We start from the raw sequence: 16,471 nt of genomic DNA, 5'->3' as shown, positions 1-16,471 counted from the left end.
ACACACACACACACACACACACACAGATGGCTGGGACTGCTGCTTTTTGGTGAGGCAGGTGCCGTTAACTGGTCGTGAGGATTCCTTGGGCCTCAGAAGCCCCTTGGGGTGGTCATTCCCCACCCCCGCTCTAGAGGGTCGCTAGGAGTGGAAATGACCCGATGGCAGTGGGTTGGACTGGGCTAAGCCACCTGGTCAAAGAGTCTCGCTGCCTTCCAGAGCTGCTCCCACCCCTCCCCCTGCCCCGCCCCGGGAGCCCTGGGAATACAAAGCCAGGTGCTGTGCATGTTTGCCCATAGGGGCAGGTTAGACCCAGGGGCATGGAGCTAAGGGAGGGGAGGGTGCTTACCGCCTTGCCCACCTCTGGTCCTCTCTGGGACAGATCTTCAGGCAAAGCCAGGCTGAGGGGGCCTGCCCCCAGCCTGGGAGACTGGAACCCCACGGGACTGGGCAGGGGTCAAGCACGTAGATTTTGTGAAGCAGCGCCAGGTGACTGACTCCCAGCCAGGATGGAGAAGGGCTGCGTGGTGGCCCAGGCCGAGCGGACTTTTTCACAAGCCGGGTCCTCGAAGAAGTGGCCCTCGGGTGCCGGGCTTCCCATGCCCGGTCCTCTGCAGACAACGTGGAAGCCGCCTCACACTGGGTGTTTGTGCTTTATCCCTCCAGACATTTCTGCCTTCCCGCCGGCAGCCCCACCTCCCGAGGCAGCAGACAGCACCCGGTAGGTGCCCCTCCCGTGTCCCCTGCTCTTCCGTGGGACCTGGCATGGCTGCACCCGACCCTGGCCTCCCATGTTCCAGTCCCCTGGTGCAGGGTTCCTGAAGTGACGCGTGAGCTCAGGCCGGAAGATGGCAGTGCCCCTCTAACCCATCCGACTAGAACAGCACCCCTTTACTGAGGCTCTTCTCCATGATTCCCACCCCCTCTCAGAGTCCTCAGTCCGGTGAGGCAGATATTGGGCGCCGGCCTCATCTTCCGGGCACAGACTAGGAAGCGGCTGAGAGCGGTTAAGCAACTGCCCGGGGCCTCACAGTTAGGAACAAAGTCATTTCTGTCAGATCCATCCCCTGGGTCAGGTTTGAAAGGGGCCTTGGTGGCCTCTGCCCACCGCCTCCCCAGCCCCTACCTTTAGTCCCCAGCAGGCTGAGGCCTGAGGAGGGAAGTGGTGGGACCTGGCCCACCCTGTCTTTCCCACAGCCAGACCAGTCCAAGTACGACCCTGGGCTGGCGACCACTTGTCCAGAGCCTCACACATGGCGAGGGGCCCGCCCACCTGCAGGGTCTCTTTGTCAAACTCTTATGTTCCCTCAGGCCCCCCGATCAGCCCAAAGCAGACCTGTTGGAGGATCACGAAGCGGAGGTGAGTGAGGGTGACACAGCTGAGCCGGAGACAGTCCCTTCCCTGTTACTGTCCCCGCCCCTCTCACCGTGCTGAGCCGGGAGTCGGTGGGCAGGCTCTGGGCCGTAGCAAGGGCCAACCCAGGTGTCTTAGTCTGGGTAGACTAGAGAAACAAATTCATAGACACTCGTATGTGTATAAGAAAGACGTTTATATACAAGAGCAAGTGACTATTGAGAAAACATCCCAGCCTGGTGCAGATCAAGTCCATAAGCCTGATATTAGCCTAGATGTCCAATTCCAATCTATAAAGTCCTCTTCGGACTCACGAAACACATGCAGTGATGCTGAATGCAGGAGAATCACAGGCCTGGCTCCCAGCAGTAGAGTCTGGCTGGGGGGCTGTTGACAGCCTGGCCGCGTCCTGCCCTGGGAGAATCAGAACAGGACAGGACAGGAGAGCCAGAAAGGCTGAAGGTGGCCGAATTCTCCTGTCCAGGGAGGTCAACAACATCCCTCCAGTGTTCCGAGTTGCTCACAGGCAGATCTCGGAAAGTTATCAGGACAAAGGACCTTACGTACAATCTATCTTAAGAGATGAAGAGCGTGAGTTCCAGAGAGCCGAAGTGGCCTGCCCGTCGTCCACGGCGAGCCAGGGCAGAGCTGCGGCCAGCATCCCAGGGCTCTTTCCCCTCTGCCCTGCGTGGGGCCCGGGAAGAGGGAAGGGGAGAACCCGCAGCCCCTGCCTGCTAGTTCTTCTTTCCTTTCAGGCCGAGGAGCCAGAGGCCAGCAAATCCGAGGCAGAAGACGATGAGGATGAGGTGGACGACCTGCCGAGCTCCCACCGGACCTGGCGAGGCCCCATCTCTCGCAAAGCCAGCCAGACCAGCGTGTACTTGCAGGAGTGGGATATCCCCTTTGAGCAGGTGGAGCTGGGCGAGCCCATTGGGCAGGGCCGCTGGGGCCGGGTGCACCGTGGCCGCTGGCACGGCGAGGTGGCCATCCGCCTGCTGGAGATGGACGGCCACAACCAGGATCACCTGAAGCTGTTCAAGAAGGAGGTGATGAATTACCGGCAGACGCGGCACGAGAACGTGGTGCTCTTCATGGGGGCCTGCATGGACCCTCCCCACCTGGCCATCATCACCAGGTAACCCGGCCCAGCTCGGCCCAGCCAGCCTGGCCTCCAGTCCCTGGGGGCACGGCTATTTGGGTGGACACAGAAGGCTCATTAACAGCAACATAGAAGTCCTGTCTGTTAGGGTAGGCTGGGGGAGTGGTGGGTCAGATATAGAGCTGCTCGAGGTCAGCTGTTCAAACCTACCAGCCGCTCCAAGGGAGAACGATGAAGCTGTCTACTCCTGGCAAGAGTTACGGTCTCAGAAACCCAGAGGGGCAGTTCCGCCCTGTCTTCGTAGGGCCGCTGCGAGTCAGAGTCGACTCGATGGCAGTGGGATTTTGTGGAGAAAGGAAGCCCCAACCAGGAGACCATCAGCCAAACTTCCGGGCTTCATCCTGGCTCTGAGAGCCCTCAAGTCTCAAAGAGCCTTATCTCCTGGAGACCTTGCTTTAAAAGCAAAGCAAAACAAAACGAAAACCCCCTTTGTAGGATGGTTTACGCCAGCAGCTCCCTGGAAAAAGAGGATGAGCCGGGCATTCCCTCCCGGCCGTCCCCCCCTTGGTGTGACGATATGAGCCCTCTCCCAGTCATTGCTCCGATGCCTCCGACAGCCACCACCCCCCACTCCCTCCTCCCAGACACACTTTTCTGGTGATAAAAACCCAGGAATTAAAAGAATCACAACAGGTGCCCCAAGAGCCCCAGTGTTTTTTGGCTACAGCCCTAAGAAGCCAAAGCCCAGCGTGGTCTTGTGGCCACATTCCTGTGTCGACCCCACGGAGGTGGGACGCTCTGAATGGCCAGGGGCTCTTGTTGTCTCCGTGCTTTCTGTTTGTTCTGTGATTGTTGTCGGAAGTATACTCAGTAAACGTACCCCAGGGGGCTCTCCACGGACGGTCAGTGCTTATGGTCCTCTCTGAGCAGCCAGCCTTGCCCTCCGTGACTGAACTTCGTCCCCTAAGGTCCTCGCTGGCCTCGGAGTTGCTGTTGTCCATTGCTCCACGGTTACTTCTGTAAAGGAGCTTGACGTCCTACAGGCATTCTTTAAGCTAACCTGGTGTCCGGTTTAAGGCAGACTCGGGGGTGTTTATATTAGGCTTAAGGTTGAAAAATGGTCGAGAGGCTTTGTGTAGAAAGTTTGAATTCCACCAGAGGCTGGAATTCTGGTCCACGTTTTCCTCCCTTTTGATCAGGATTCTCTTTAGAATGAAACAAACACACACAAAAAAACCACGTTTTCTGCAGTGGCGAATACACACAGCAAAACATATGCCAGCTTGACAGTTCTCAGTGTACACTTTAGTGATGTTGATTTTTCTGTAGGGATTTTTTTTTGAAGCCTATACAGAATTTTATTTATTAACATTCTTTTTTAAAAAATATTTTTATTGGGGGCTCTTATGGCTCTTATAACATTCCGCACATCAATTGTATCAAGCATATTTGTACATATGTTGCCATCAACATTTCCAAAACATTTTCTACTTGAACCCTTGGTAGAAGTTCCTCTTTTTCCCTCTTACTCCCCCAACCTCATGAATCCTTGATCAATTATAGATTGTTGTTATGATTTCATATCTTACACTGTCCATTGTCTCTCTTCACCCACATTTCTGTTATTTGTCCACTTGGGGGGAAAGCTATATATCCAATTTTGTGATGGGTTCCCCCTTTTCCCCTTCCCCCACCCTGACTATCCCCCACCCTCATGATGTCACTACTCCCACTACTGTTCCTGAGGGGCTTATCTGTCCTGAATTCCATGTGTCGAGAGCTCTTATCTGTACCAGTGTGTGTGCTCCGGTCTAGCCAGATTGTAAGTGGTAAGTAGAGCATGGTAGTGAGGGGGAGGAAGCATTCAGGAACTAGAGGAGTGATGTGTGATTAGTCGGTGCTATACTGCACCGTGATTGAAACATCCCTTCCTTATAACCCTTTTGGGGGTGGGGGGGTGGGGGAAGATATCCATTTGTTTACCAGTGGGGTTTGGGTCTCCACTCCAACCTTAAGCCTTTAAGACCCCAGATGCGATATCTTTTGATAGCGGGTACTATCTGCTCTCTTCACATTTGCTTATGCACAGATTTTGTCTTTGGCGATCATGTTGGCAAGGTATCAGAGTGCCAGGTTATCAGCACAAAGTGTTCTGTTTAGGGAGGTCTTGAGTAGAGGCCCAAAGTCCATCTGCTATCTTAATACTTAACATATGAATATATGTACATTGGCCTCTATCCCTTTCATTAGAAATTAATATTTTTACATCTATACATGTCTATAGCTATACCTCTATAAATAGCTTTTGCCTCCTAGTTCTTTCTTCTATTTCAGCGGTTCTCATGCCGTGACCCTTTCATACAGTTCCTCATGTTGCGGTGACCCCCCAACCATAACATTATTTTTGTTGCTGCTTCATAACTGTAATTTTGCTACCGTTATGAATTGGGCAACCCTGTGAAAAGGTCGTTCGACCCCCAAAGGGGTTGTGACCCACAGGTTGAGAACCACTGCTCTATTTTCTTTCACCTTCCTCCTATCCCACAATCATGCTCACCCTCCATTTGGCCCTCTATTTCCTCTCGGGTACATTGCTCTTGATCAAGCCCCACCCGTCCTCCTCACCATCAATTTTAGATCTCCTGTTCCTTATCTCTGAGTTTGTGGGAGACACCGTGCGTGAAGTGTGCCCTGTCTGCCCCGTGCACAGCGGGTGAAACGCGAAGGGAGTGCGACAGTGCAGCGAGGGGGGCAGAGTGACCAGTCCCCAAGGGATCCTGAAAACAGACTTCTGACTCGGGGGCAGGGCTTGGCACCTCATCAGACTTGATTGGAAAACATACATCTGGGTCAGCAGACAGACCTGGAACTAGCTATTGGGTTTTTTGGTTTGTTTGTTTATGTTTTGTCTTTTGTTTGCTTTTCTTTTGCCCTATGTCTGTCTACATAAGATAGGCAACAATCCCCAGGAGAAAATAATGGGACCGGCAGTTCTGGGGGGACCAGGGCGAGGAGGGGGTGGGGAGGGGGAGTGGGGAGCCAACAAATTCTGTTGGGATTTTGGTGAGAAATCATCAGTAATGGTAGCTGGGCACTGTCTAAGTTCTTCTGGTGTCCTGGCACAGGAGCATGTTTTCCTGGAAGCAACGGGGCATATGCATTTCGCTTCCTTCTCCTCGGCCCCCACCCTCCCAACGCGCACTCTGCTGCTGCGGGCAGAGACCGCTTGGTACACCTCGAGTGGTCACTTGCAAGCTTTGAAGACCCCATTCGTGGGAGCTCTGACATGTTACGTCTGTCGCCCCACAGTGGGATGTGGGCACACGTGCCTTTAAGCACAGCCAGTCATTCAGAAGGAATGGGTGCCAGGCTTGATGTGGAATGAGAGCTCTGGGGCTCACAGTTGTAGGGGGACAGAGAGCAGCTGCTGGAGGCAGGTAGAGACAGTGCCCGCCATCTGGGCTCCTGGGGCCTCGCAGGGTAAGATTAGGCTGCCTGACCCAGCCCTGTACCTGAACCCTGCCCCTCTCAACAGCTTCTGCAAGGGGCGGACGCTGCACTCCTTTGTGAGGGACCCCAAGACGTCCCTGGACATCAACAAGACACGGCAGATCGCTCAGGAGATCATTAAGGTACCGGAGCTGGAGGTGGGGCTGGCTGTCCCACCGTCTGCCACCTCAGGGCCATTTGCGCCTCCCCTTTGAGCTGGGGCTTCTCAAGGGCAGCCTCGCTCCCCTTCTCTGCCCCAGTCTCCTCTGTAGAGCAGGGAGCACTTTGCAACCTAACCTGCTGGAGAGGGATTCAGCAGGGTGCTTGGGAGAGGAAGCCTTAAAGACAAGCAGTCCGAGTCTGAGTCCTGGCCGCACTCGCTGTGTGACTGTGGGCAGGCTGTGGACCCTCTCTGAGCCCTCCACTCCCCACTCCGAAAAATGGAGGTAGCAACGTCCCACCGGGCCGGTGCAAGGATACAAATGCCGATGATATGCCCAGAAAGTGACTGACTGTCGGGGGCTGGCACTTGCTAAGCACCTCTTAGAGACGGTGGGGTGGGGGCTGGCTGTTCTACTCAGGAGGTAGAAACATTTCTGCCTGGAAATTTCTGCATCAAAGCTTCATGACGACAGACCCTCAGGCTCAAATCAGGCAGTTTTCCTTTTTTTTACTTTGTTCTGTATTAAAAGAGAAATAAATGAGAGAGAAGCACCTTTGCTGCTTTATCTAATAGCAGACAGGCCTGAATACAAGCTAGAACTCCATTTCCTCTTTCTTTCTTTTTTTAAGCTGTTGAGAAGCTCAGTTCCCACCAAGGGTTTGGAGCCCTGGTGGTATAGTGGTTCCAGCCGGGCTGAGATCTGTGCGGTCAGCTTAAAACCGCCAGCCCCTTCCGGGGGAGAGACGCAGCTGTGAACAACTAGGCTTGTCAACCCACAGGGGCAGCTCCGCCCTGTCCTGTGGGGTCGCTATGAGTCGGCCTTGGCTGCTCGACGGCTGGGAGTTGGGCTGTTGGTTACCTGTCTTTCTCTCCCCCCTCTCCGTCCCGGTCCCCGTGCCCCCCGCCCCTTCCTCTGTGTATGGATTTCTTCAGCTGGAAAAAGATGGCAAGCACATCTTTCCATGTGGCTAAACCACCCCTCCCATGCATGCCTTCCCTGGTGGTCTGAGGGTGGAGCCAATGTCACCTGTCCTGCATTTTCCCCTGCTCCCTCAGTCTCCCCTCCCCAATCCTCCCCTGTCCCTGTGGGAAGCTCGTGGGGAGTTCTGTCTGGAGGTGGCCAGCTGGGCTCTGATGGCCCAGGCCGAACATTGCGGAAGCGTTTTGGAGCAGGGTGACCAAAGCGGCCCTTTGCTACTGTGTTTCCTGCTTGGGCCCCTGAGACGCCACTCACTCCCCCTTCTGTGGGTGCAGAACAAAATAACTGACGTTCGCTTGGGGGCAGCTCTCAAAAGGTGGTGAATGATGGGAAGGAAAGAGGATTTGTCTTCTAAGGGGTTTGGCATTGTGTCCCTTTCAGCTGGCCTCTCCAGGGTGGGGGACGGAGGCTCAGAGAGTTTCCCCCACCACTCCGTATGGATGGGAAAGTGGTGGGCCAGGGGGCCGGCCTCCTCTATGAGCCAACTCGTCAGCTGCTTGCCTAGCTCAGAAGCACATGTGAATTCACCCCTCTCCCCTTCCCGAGCCCCAGCTGACATGAGGCTTGTTGTCTTTCAGGGCATGGGGTACCTCCACGCCAAAGGCATCGTACACAAGGACCTCAAATCCAAGAACGTCTTCTATGACAATGGCAAAGTGGTCATCACCGACTTCGGACTCTTTGGGATCTCAGGCGTGGTGCGAGAGGAGCGGTGAGTCGCCTTGGGTGTCCAGGACAGGAGGACAGGTGGGACCTTCGGAGGGCTCTCGGAGCAGCAGCTGAGGGGCCGACCTATAGGAAAGGCCAGGCTTTCTTGAGACCTGCTCATCTGGGTCTGGCCCAGAGTCAGGTGAGGGTGAAGTTCGGGGTTCCTCATAGTATCTGAGCACCCCTGGGAGGCTGCTTCCCACCCGGCCAGCTTGTCCCAAGGACCAGAGGGCACTTCCTGTCATGGGGACAAGTGCTAAGATCTCTTTGCCCCAGATCTCAGAAGGGGCAGGGGTTGGGGGAGCAGAGAAAGGCTCCTCCCCAGATGTCTTGGAACCCCAGGCTGGAGTCTGCAAGCCAGGTCCCAGGCTGGGGGGAGACCCACAGGGGACCGGATTTCCTGGGTGGAGGAAACACACCCGCTTGCCCAGCCTAGAGAACCTGGCACCTTCCGGCACAGTGCCCTGCCAGCACCATTTGGCTGCTTTCCTAGAGGGAGCCTGGCTATCACCCCAATCCTGCAGTCCCTAAAAGCTGGCAGTTCCTTAGAGCATGCGGGCCCAGGGTGCTGGGTGCCAGGGGAATGCAAGGCGCTGTGCCTTTGCCCTGGCTTCTTGACACCCCCCCAGGCGTGAGAACCAGCTGAAGTTGTCACACGACTGGCTGTGCTACCTGGCCCCTGAGATCGTGCGGGAGATGATGCCCGGCAAGGATGAGGACAAGCTGCCGTTCTCCAAAGCCGCTGATGTCTACGCGTTTGGGTGAGGAGGCCCTGGCTGACCCCTCCTCCTGGGGCTATGAGGCCACGAGTAGCCGTCGGGGGCAGGAGGGATGTGCAGCGGGTGTTCAAAGCTCCCCTCGGGAATGGAACCAGCCCAGGCTTTGCTCCCTTGACCATGCCCTTGACCTTTTGTTTCCCCACCTGCCACATGGGAGAGGAATCGCCCCTCCCCCCCAGGGTTGTTCCTGGGGACTAAATGAGGCCATCGCTGACCATGCTCCACTCTGGCGGTCAGGCTCACTAGCACCCTGAGGACAGTCCCCCCAGGCCTAACCGGGGGCTGCCCTCCTGGGCTGTAGGGTTCGGCCATCGGGCAGCTTGTCCACAGTGCTCAGCCTCCCACTCTGGACGGCCAGCAGCCCCTCGGGTTCCCTGAGCTCCGCGCCCGCAGGCGGGGCTGGCAGTGCCCCCAGGTTGCGGTCCCTCCAACCCGCGGCTTCCTGGCAGTCCCGCCATGGCTGCTGAAGGGAACCGGGCACAGAGCGGAGTGTTGACAATTTGCGTAACTCAGCAGGGTCCCTGGCATGGGACAAGGCCCTGTCCAAACCCTGCAAGGGAAGACTCACTTGGGGTGCAGAAGTGAGCCCCTTCAGGAACCCAACATGGGAGACGATGGGGTCATTGGCAGCACCATGGAGAGCCACACATTCAAAGCGCCCAGGGCTGCCTGCCGCCATCTCCGAGCAGGGCAGTGCTGTGTGGAAGCCCTGCTCATGCTGCGATGTGGATTAGCCTTCACCCTGAACCCTTTGAACCCACCCCTCACACAGCAAATGCTTCCTCGCAGTCACCTCCATGCGTGTGGCTTTTACAGCATCACAAAGGCTGCCCGCCTCGCCTGGAACTAAAATCCCAAATCAGATGGGGTTGATTCCGACCCACAGGCTGCCCCACAGGGCTTCCCAGACTTCCCATCTTCACAGGAGCAGCTGGTGGGCTTGCACCACCGACCGGGTGCTGGCAGCCCAGACATACGGGTAAATGAGAACTGTAGCCACCCCTTCTGACTTTACAGTCTCGACGACACCATTGGGAAAGCGTCTCGTGCCTCCCTCGGGGGACTACTTATCTTTTGAAATTTTCCAGTGACCACGTTAAAAAAAGAAGAGACAGGTGACCGCGATCAAGTTTCGTATCTCTAGCTCAGTATCTGTCCCGATATGAACAATTACCGCAATCGTCTGCGCTACGGTCTTCTCCCCTGCAAGGTCTCCCGTGTGCCGGCCTGTGGTTAGCACCTACAGAGCGTCCCGGGGCAGCCTCTCAGCATTGCAGGTGCTCCGTCCCTCCTGTGGCAACTGTGTGCAGGCCTGGCCCTGACCCCAACCCCAGGCCCAGAAGAGGAAAAGGCCGAGGGGTCTAGAGAGCTGAGTAAAGGCCCCTCCAGCCCGGCTGCCTGTCATGTTCCTGGGAATCCTTCCCACAGGCTGGGCGGGGTCCCCATCCCTTCTTCCCTGACCCTTCACTGAACCATTTCTGAAGACCCAACAAGGGCCAGGCACCAGATGGGACATTTTCGTTGCTCCCTAACCCACCGTGTGAAGCAAGCAGCGGCCCTGCTGAGTGGGGGTCCATGGTTGCATGATAGAAAGTGACAGCAGGATTGGGCTGCACACCCACCAGCCCCTCCGGCCCTGTTAGGTGCCTGCCCTTCTACCACCGTGGGGTCCCCTTTGACCCGGGTGGTTGCCTCCGGGGTGAGGAGAGATGGCAAAAGGCCTGTGGGTCCTGTGGCACTGCAAGAGCCAGCCTCTGGCTGAAGAGCCCTGGAACAGTGGTTCTCAGCCTTCCCCGTGCCGCGACCCTGCCAGACAGTTCCTCACGTGGCGGTGACCCCCCAACTATAAGCTTGTTTTCGTGGCTCCTTCATCACTGTCATTTTGCTACTGTGATGAATCGGGCCACCCCTGTGAAAGGGCCGTTCGACCCCCCCAGGTTGAGAACCGCTGTCCTGGAGGGTGATCTGGGGCCTCCCCGGAGCTCAGGTTGTGTGGATTGGTCTCCGCAGGACTATCTGGTATGAGCTACAAGCAAGAGACTGGCCCTTTAAGAAGCAAGCAGCAGAGGCCATGATCTGGCAGGTCGGAAGTGGGGAAGGCATGAAGCGGGTCCTGGCCTCAGTCAGCCTGGGGAAGGAAGTCAGCGTGAGTAGCACCCGCTCCCTGGGCAGGCAGCGGACCTAGAGGGTGGGCTTGGGGTGTACTGCGTGGCTGCCCACCCACCTGACAAACGGAATCCCTGGGGGAACTCTGCCACCCCTGGGCGAGTCTACCTTAAAGATGAAAACACACACCTTTGTGGGAAAACACAGGCGGCAGAAGAAGCAGCAGAGCCGTTCATTAATAGCCCACTGTTGATCTTTTCCTGTCTGGTCCCTTCCACTCTCTTCAAGGCTTTCATTTCCTTCTGAGTTGCAGAGGGAGTGGAGCCCTGCGTGCGACTGAAGATGTCATCACTGCACGGGGTACTTGGGGCGGGGTCATGCTGACCCATCAACACCTTCCCCAGATGCTCTTCTTAACTGCGGAAGGCACTGCGTGGCTGGGGGTACATCTGTTCCCCAGCTCCTGAAGGGCAACTGTGGGAAACGTTGTCGAAATCCCAGACACCATACTGATCCCTCCTGGTAGTTAACTGTCTGAACAGTTGGTATACCCCTGACCTGGGCCGTACCCCAAGGGTCTCGGGAGAGAGAAATGGGGTGACTGCCTTAGCCCATATGAGTTTACCAATCCGGGCCATCACGGGAGTTTAACCGGAGAATGCTGGAGAAATGCCATCTGTGCTCACTTTGGTGAGCGAGAGGCCCTTATTATTTGATTTTGCAAAATCGGGTGCTGAGACTCAAGACAAAATGGGCAAAAGTGGGGAGGGACCCTTCACAGCTCCCCCGAAAGCATTTTATCCCTGAGTTTGCAAAATTCCCCCCTCCGGTTCCTCATTGGGGGAGTGCTATGTGTGTAACCGTCTTTTCCTGAGTGTCCCCTAGGAGTCCCCCCCACTTCTCAGGAGATTCCCTCCCCCTCTCCCCCTTCCATAATTCATCCAGTTCCCACAGTCCATGCCCCAGGTGCCCAAACTCTAGAGACTGTCCTAGCGGCTCAACTGGTGCCCTGGTTACTGAGTAACTCCTTGACTCTTGGCTCTCTGCCTGCTGAAGATGGGCCAGCCTGGGGACTGACTTCTCACGACACGATTGCGGGCCTCCCCTTCCTGTCCACCCTCAGTGGTCTCTCTGGCTGGCGGCCTGCAGGTCTCCTTGTCACCGCACAGCCCACAGGGAAAGAAGTGTGGAGGGCCCGCACATTCCGTGAATCAGCTCCCGACTCACAGCGACTCTGGAGAACAGGGTAGACGGGCCCTGTGGGGTGCTGAGACTGTACCCCTTGACAGAAATAGAAAGCCTCATCTTTCTCCCACAGAGCAGCTGGTGGTTTTGAACAGCTGACCTTGCGGTTTGTAGCCCAGCGGGTAACCACAGGATTGGCTAGGATGAGGGAAATAGGTTAACAGGTCACTCGATGTTAGTACGTAGTCTCAGTACACGCCTGGGTGACTCAGCAGTGGACGTGCTCAGAGGGCCCATGGGATACTTCTCCGGGTCCTGCGTGGCTTATTAAAAGCCTGAGCCATGTTGATCGGATCGCTTACTGTAGACCCGGGCAGGCACAGTGGCGATGGCAGCCCCATCGTCCTCAAAGAGCTTAATGGTGTCCTCCTTTAGCTGGTAGGCAGCAGCTGGGCATCCACAGAAGGCTCATTTAAGATGACATCATCTTTGGCGAACTCACTCCACCGTGGTACTTGCCATCTGGTTGAAGTGCTCAGTGCCGGGCAGGTGCTGCCTCTCCCAGAGGGACTGTGGCAGGCTCTCCATCAGCCAGCCAGCTGCACTTGCTCTCGGGCCCTGCAGACCCCAGCGAGGATGCCGGGCGGTGTCACAGACCTGTGGGGTGAGCACCTACCTCCTCGGTGCTCTTGGCTCACCCTCCTTGGCCGTCTCCTGAGCCAGAGCCAAGGGAAACGCCGTCTTCACCTGGCATGGCTTTGGCAGATAGTGACAGGCCCAAGGCATGCGCCGTGACCTTCTGAGCCAGCCTCGTGGGCAGTTGGGAAAGCAGCCAAAGAGGTGCCCATCTCTTTTACGTCTACAAACACATCTTTTAAACAAGAGGTCTATGCCATCTAGCTGGCGGACGGCCTCTCCCGGTGCGATGCTGGGATCTCGTCATGCACAATGCTGTCATTGACTCCGTCCGGTCCTGGGGCAGCCGGGTGATGTCCAGCATTTACCTTGAGCAGCCGGGTTATTTAGATCATCTTCCTGTGGATGTTTGCTTTCTCTGAAAGGGAAACACATCCTCTGTAAACTGCTCTGCTGGCAGCCCTTCAGGTTACCTTGCGGGTGCTCTCAGGCTGGGGCAGCAGGGGGAGCTGAGCGCGGGGGCGGGGGCGGGGGCCTTCAGGGGCACGAAGGCCTGGCACCGAGGCCAGAGCATGAGAAGGGAGCTAGGCTCCGCTCTGGCTACACTTCTGGGAGCCTTTTGCTTCCTGGCGCCCCAGAGGTGCCGATTTAATTGGCCTGGGATACAACCGAGGCCATCGTTAGTGTTTTTAATTTTTAAATAAAGCTCCTTGGCTAATTTCATTGTGCAGTTAGAGCTCTGGGCTAACGGGTTAGAGATCTGGGAGGGTTTCCGATAGCACGCGGTCCAACCTTGGGAAGCCTTTATGAAGAAGAAGTGGGGAGTTGGGCAGGGAGCCAGAGGCAGGGTCCCAGCACCCCGCTCTGGTTCAGGAGAGCTGTCTTTTTAACTTATTGTTGCCGGGAGGGAAGGCTCGTTGGCCAGTGATAAGAGAACGGTATGGATTCTAGTCCAAAGCAGTATGGATTCTATCACCCACTATAGAGTACAAATATCTGTCCAGGTGCATCCCGGATGGCAGTTGCCGCCCAGTGGACACTCCTGCTTTGGATGATGATTCATAATAGGTTTTTCTTATCACTGGCCAGGGAGCCTCCCTGCTCCCCAATAGCAACAGGTTGAAAAGAAAAGCTGGCTCTCAGGAGCCCGCAGTGGGCTGCTGTGACGTTTACTTGCTCTCCTCTGCCCCAATGGCCTACTGATTCTGAAAGAGCTTCGCAAGCAGGCCCATACCATGTACTATAGGAAATCCTTCCAGATCGGTAGCTTGGAGCTCTGTCTACACAACGGAATTAGCCAAGAAGCTTTATGTAAAAATTAACGATGGCCTTGGTTATATCCCAGGCCAATGAAACTGGCACCCCCGGAATGAGGCCCTCAGAACCGGCATTTTTAAAAAAAATCATTTTATCGGGGGCTTGTACAATTCTTATCACAATCCATACCTCCATCCATTGTGTCAAGCACATTTGTACATTTGTTGCCATCATCATTCTCAAAACATTTGCTTTCTACTTGAGCCCTTAATATCGGCTCCTCATTTTCCCCCTCCCTCCTCACTCCCCCCCCATGAACCTTTCATAATTCATAAACTATTTTGTCATATGTTATACTGTCCGACGTCTCCCCTCGCCCACTTCTCTGTTGTCCATCCCCCAGGGAGGAGGTTATACGTAGATTCTTGTAATCAGTTCCCTCTTTCCACCCCACTTTCCCTCCACCCTCCAGGCATCGCCACTCTCACCACTGGTCCTGAAGGGATCATCTGTCCTGGATTCCCTGTGTTTCCAGTTCCTATTTATACCAGTGTACATCCTCTGGTCTAGCCAGATTTGTAAGGTAGAATTGGGATCATGATGGTGTGGGGGAGGAAACATTTAAGAACTAGAGGAAAGTTATATGTTTCATCGTTGCTACCCTGCATCCTGACTGACTCATCTCCTCCCCACAACCCTTCAGTAAGGGGGTGTCCAGTTGCCTACAGATGAGCTTTGAGTCTCCACTCTGCACTCACCTCATTTACAATCATTTACAATGATTTGATTTTTTGTTCTTTGATGCTTGATACCTGATCCCTTCGATAGCTCATGGTCACACATGCTGGTGTGCTTCATCCATGTGGGCTTTGTTGCTTCTCAGCTAGATGGCCGCTTGTTTATCTTCAAGCCTTTGAGACCCCAGCTGCTATATCTTTTGATAGCCAGGCACCATTAGCTCTCTTCACCACATATGCTTATGCACACGTTTGTCTTCAGTGATCATATTGGAAAGGTGGGCACCCACTGATATGACTTTTTGTTCTTTGATGTCTTATAACTTGTCCCTTTGACACCTCGTGGTCACACAGGCTGGTGTGCTTCTTCCATGTGGGCTTTGATGCTTCTCAGCTAGATGGCCGCTTGTTTATCTGCAAGCCTTTAAAACCCCAGATGCTATATCTTTTGATAGCTCGGCACCATCAGCTTTTTCACCACATTTGCTTATGTACATATTTGTCTTCAGCGATCGTGTAGGGAAGGTGTGCATCATGGAATGCCAATTTAATGGAACAACGTGTTCTTGCATTGAGTAAGTACTTGAGTGGAGGCCCAATGTCCATCTGCTGCCTTAATACTAAACCTATAAATATATGCATGTAGATCTATTTCCTCACCATCCTATATAAATATATTTACATATGTACGTGCCTGCATTTAGACCTCTATAAATACCTTTTGTCACCTAGTTCTTTCCTCTCATTCCTTTTACTTTCCTCTTGTTCCACTATCATGTTCAACCTTCATTTGGGTTTCAGTGATTTCTTTTGGTTACATTGCCCTTGCTGAATCCCTACCAGGCCTCTCAAACCCTCCTTGCCACTGATTTTTGGGTCACTTGTTGCTCCCCTGTCCCCTGGGTTGGTCAACACCACCTCCTTAACCCCGCCTCCCCCTCTCCCATGTTCCCCCAGAACCGTTGGTCCCGTTGTTTTCTCCTCCAGACTGTTCATCCAGTCTATCATATCTAGATGGATCTGTAGAGATAATAATATGCACCCAAAACCGACATCTTAAAAATAATCCCAGAAGATTCCAGTGTATACACGAGAGTAAGTCAGAAATTAATGCTACAAGGGTTCCAGTTTATTCACGCACAAAATGCGTTTCAAGGTGACTGCGTTTCAAGGTTGGCTGCAGACAAGTCTCTCAGTATTCTTGTCCTTGGCTCCTGAAGGTGCCTTCCCTAAAGGTCCAATCCAAACCGTGGCTTCCCGGAGAATCCGCTCGGCCAGTTCGATCCCAGGCAGCTCAGAAAGTGATGACGACTGGTTTTGTTTGTTTGTTTGGGGGAGATGGAGGGAGAGTCTTGATCAGTTTTCTTGAAGGACACTGGACAATTCCAGGGGCGGGTGAGAAAGACGTTTTCAGAAAATGGGAAACCGCCTTGGTGACAAAGAGGCCCTGAAAGTGGCCCCGGGGATTGTTGCTATTCTTCCTCATCGTGACAGTGCTCGTGCTCGATCTTTGCAGGTAGCAAGGGCTGTCCTAGGTGGACTTCATTGGGAAACCCGACGCCGTCAACCACGTAGCCCCGATCCTGCCCCTTCAGACTTCTTGCTGACAAAACTCAGAGCATTTAAAAGGAACACACCCCGAAAATTGCTATTTGGGGTGTGGTCTAAATGGAAGAGAGTAGAATTCTTTGGAGAGAGGGTTAGAAAGACCGGCACTTCCTTCAGAAGCGTGTCGGCCTGGGTGGAGACAGGCTGAGAAACGATAGCTTTACGTTGCGATGGTTCTTACATAATGGAGGGCTCTGTGAGTTTGCAGCTACATCTGTCTGTGTGAAACAGCCCACCCCTTGTCTGTCCCTTTGCTGGGCTTTGGCAGCTTGTGTCTTGCTGTGATGCTGGCAGCGATGCCACCGATATTTCAAATGCCAGCAAGGTCACCCCTGGTGGGTAGCTTTCAGCAGAGCTTCCAAATGAAGACA

General features: G+C 54.6%; 1 protein-coding gene across 8 annotated transcripts in view; it reads left to right on the top strand.

Annotated features, from left to right (window-relative positions):
• Positions 1–16,471, top strand: part of KSR1 (kinase suppressor of ras 1) — a 169,144-nt gene that overhangs the window by 142,944 nt on the left and 9,729 nt on the right. For all 8 annotated transcript variants that reach the window (XM_045299634.1, XM_045299632.1, XM_045299633.1 and 5 more), the window contains 7 exons: positions 667–721; positions 1,312–1,360; positions 2,110–2,489; positions 5,989–6,085; positions 7,663–7,796; positions 8,422–8,553; positions 10,582–10,717. In XM_045299634.1, coding sequence (XP_045155569.1) covers positions 667–721; positions 1,312–1,360; positions 2,110–2,489; positions 5,989–6,085; positions 7,663–7,796; positions 8,422–8,553; positions 10,582–10,717 — 983 coding nt within the window. The remainder of the gene's footprint in view (positions 1–666; positions 722–1,311; positions 1,361–2,109; positions 2,490–5,988; positions 6,086–7,662; positions 7,797–8,421; positions 8,554–10,581; positions 10,718–16,471) is intronic.

This window comes from Echinops telfairi, unplaced genomic scaffold, assembly GCF_000313985.2.
Source record: "Echinops telfairi isolate 266 unplaced genomic scaffold, ASM31398v2 ScPeMD7_7458;HRSCAF=8496, whole genome shotgun sequence".
Classification (NCBI taxonomy): domain Eukaryota; kingdom Metazoa; phylum Chordata; class Mammalia; order Afrosoricida; family Tenrecidae; genus Echinops; species Echinops telfairi.
The sequence above is the reverse complement of the archived record's forward strand: the minus strand, read 5'-3'. Positions and strand labels throughout refer to the sequence as shown.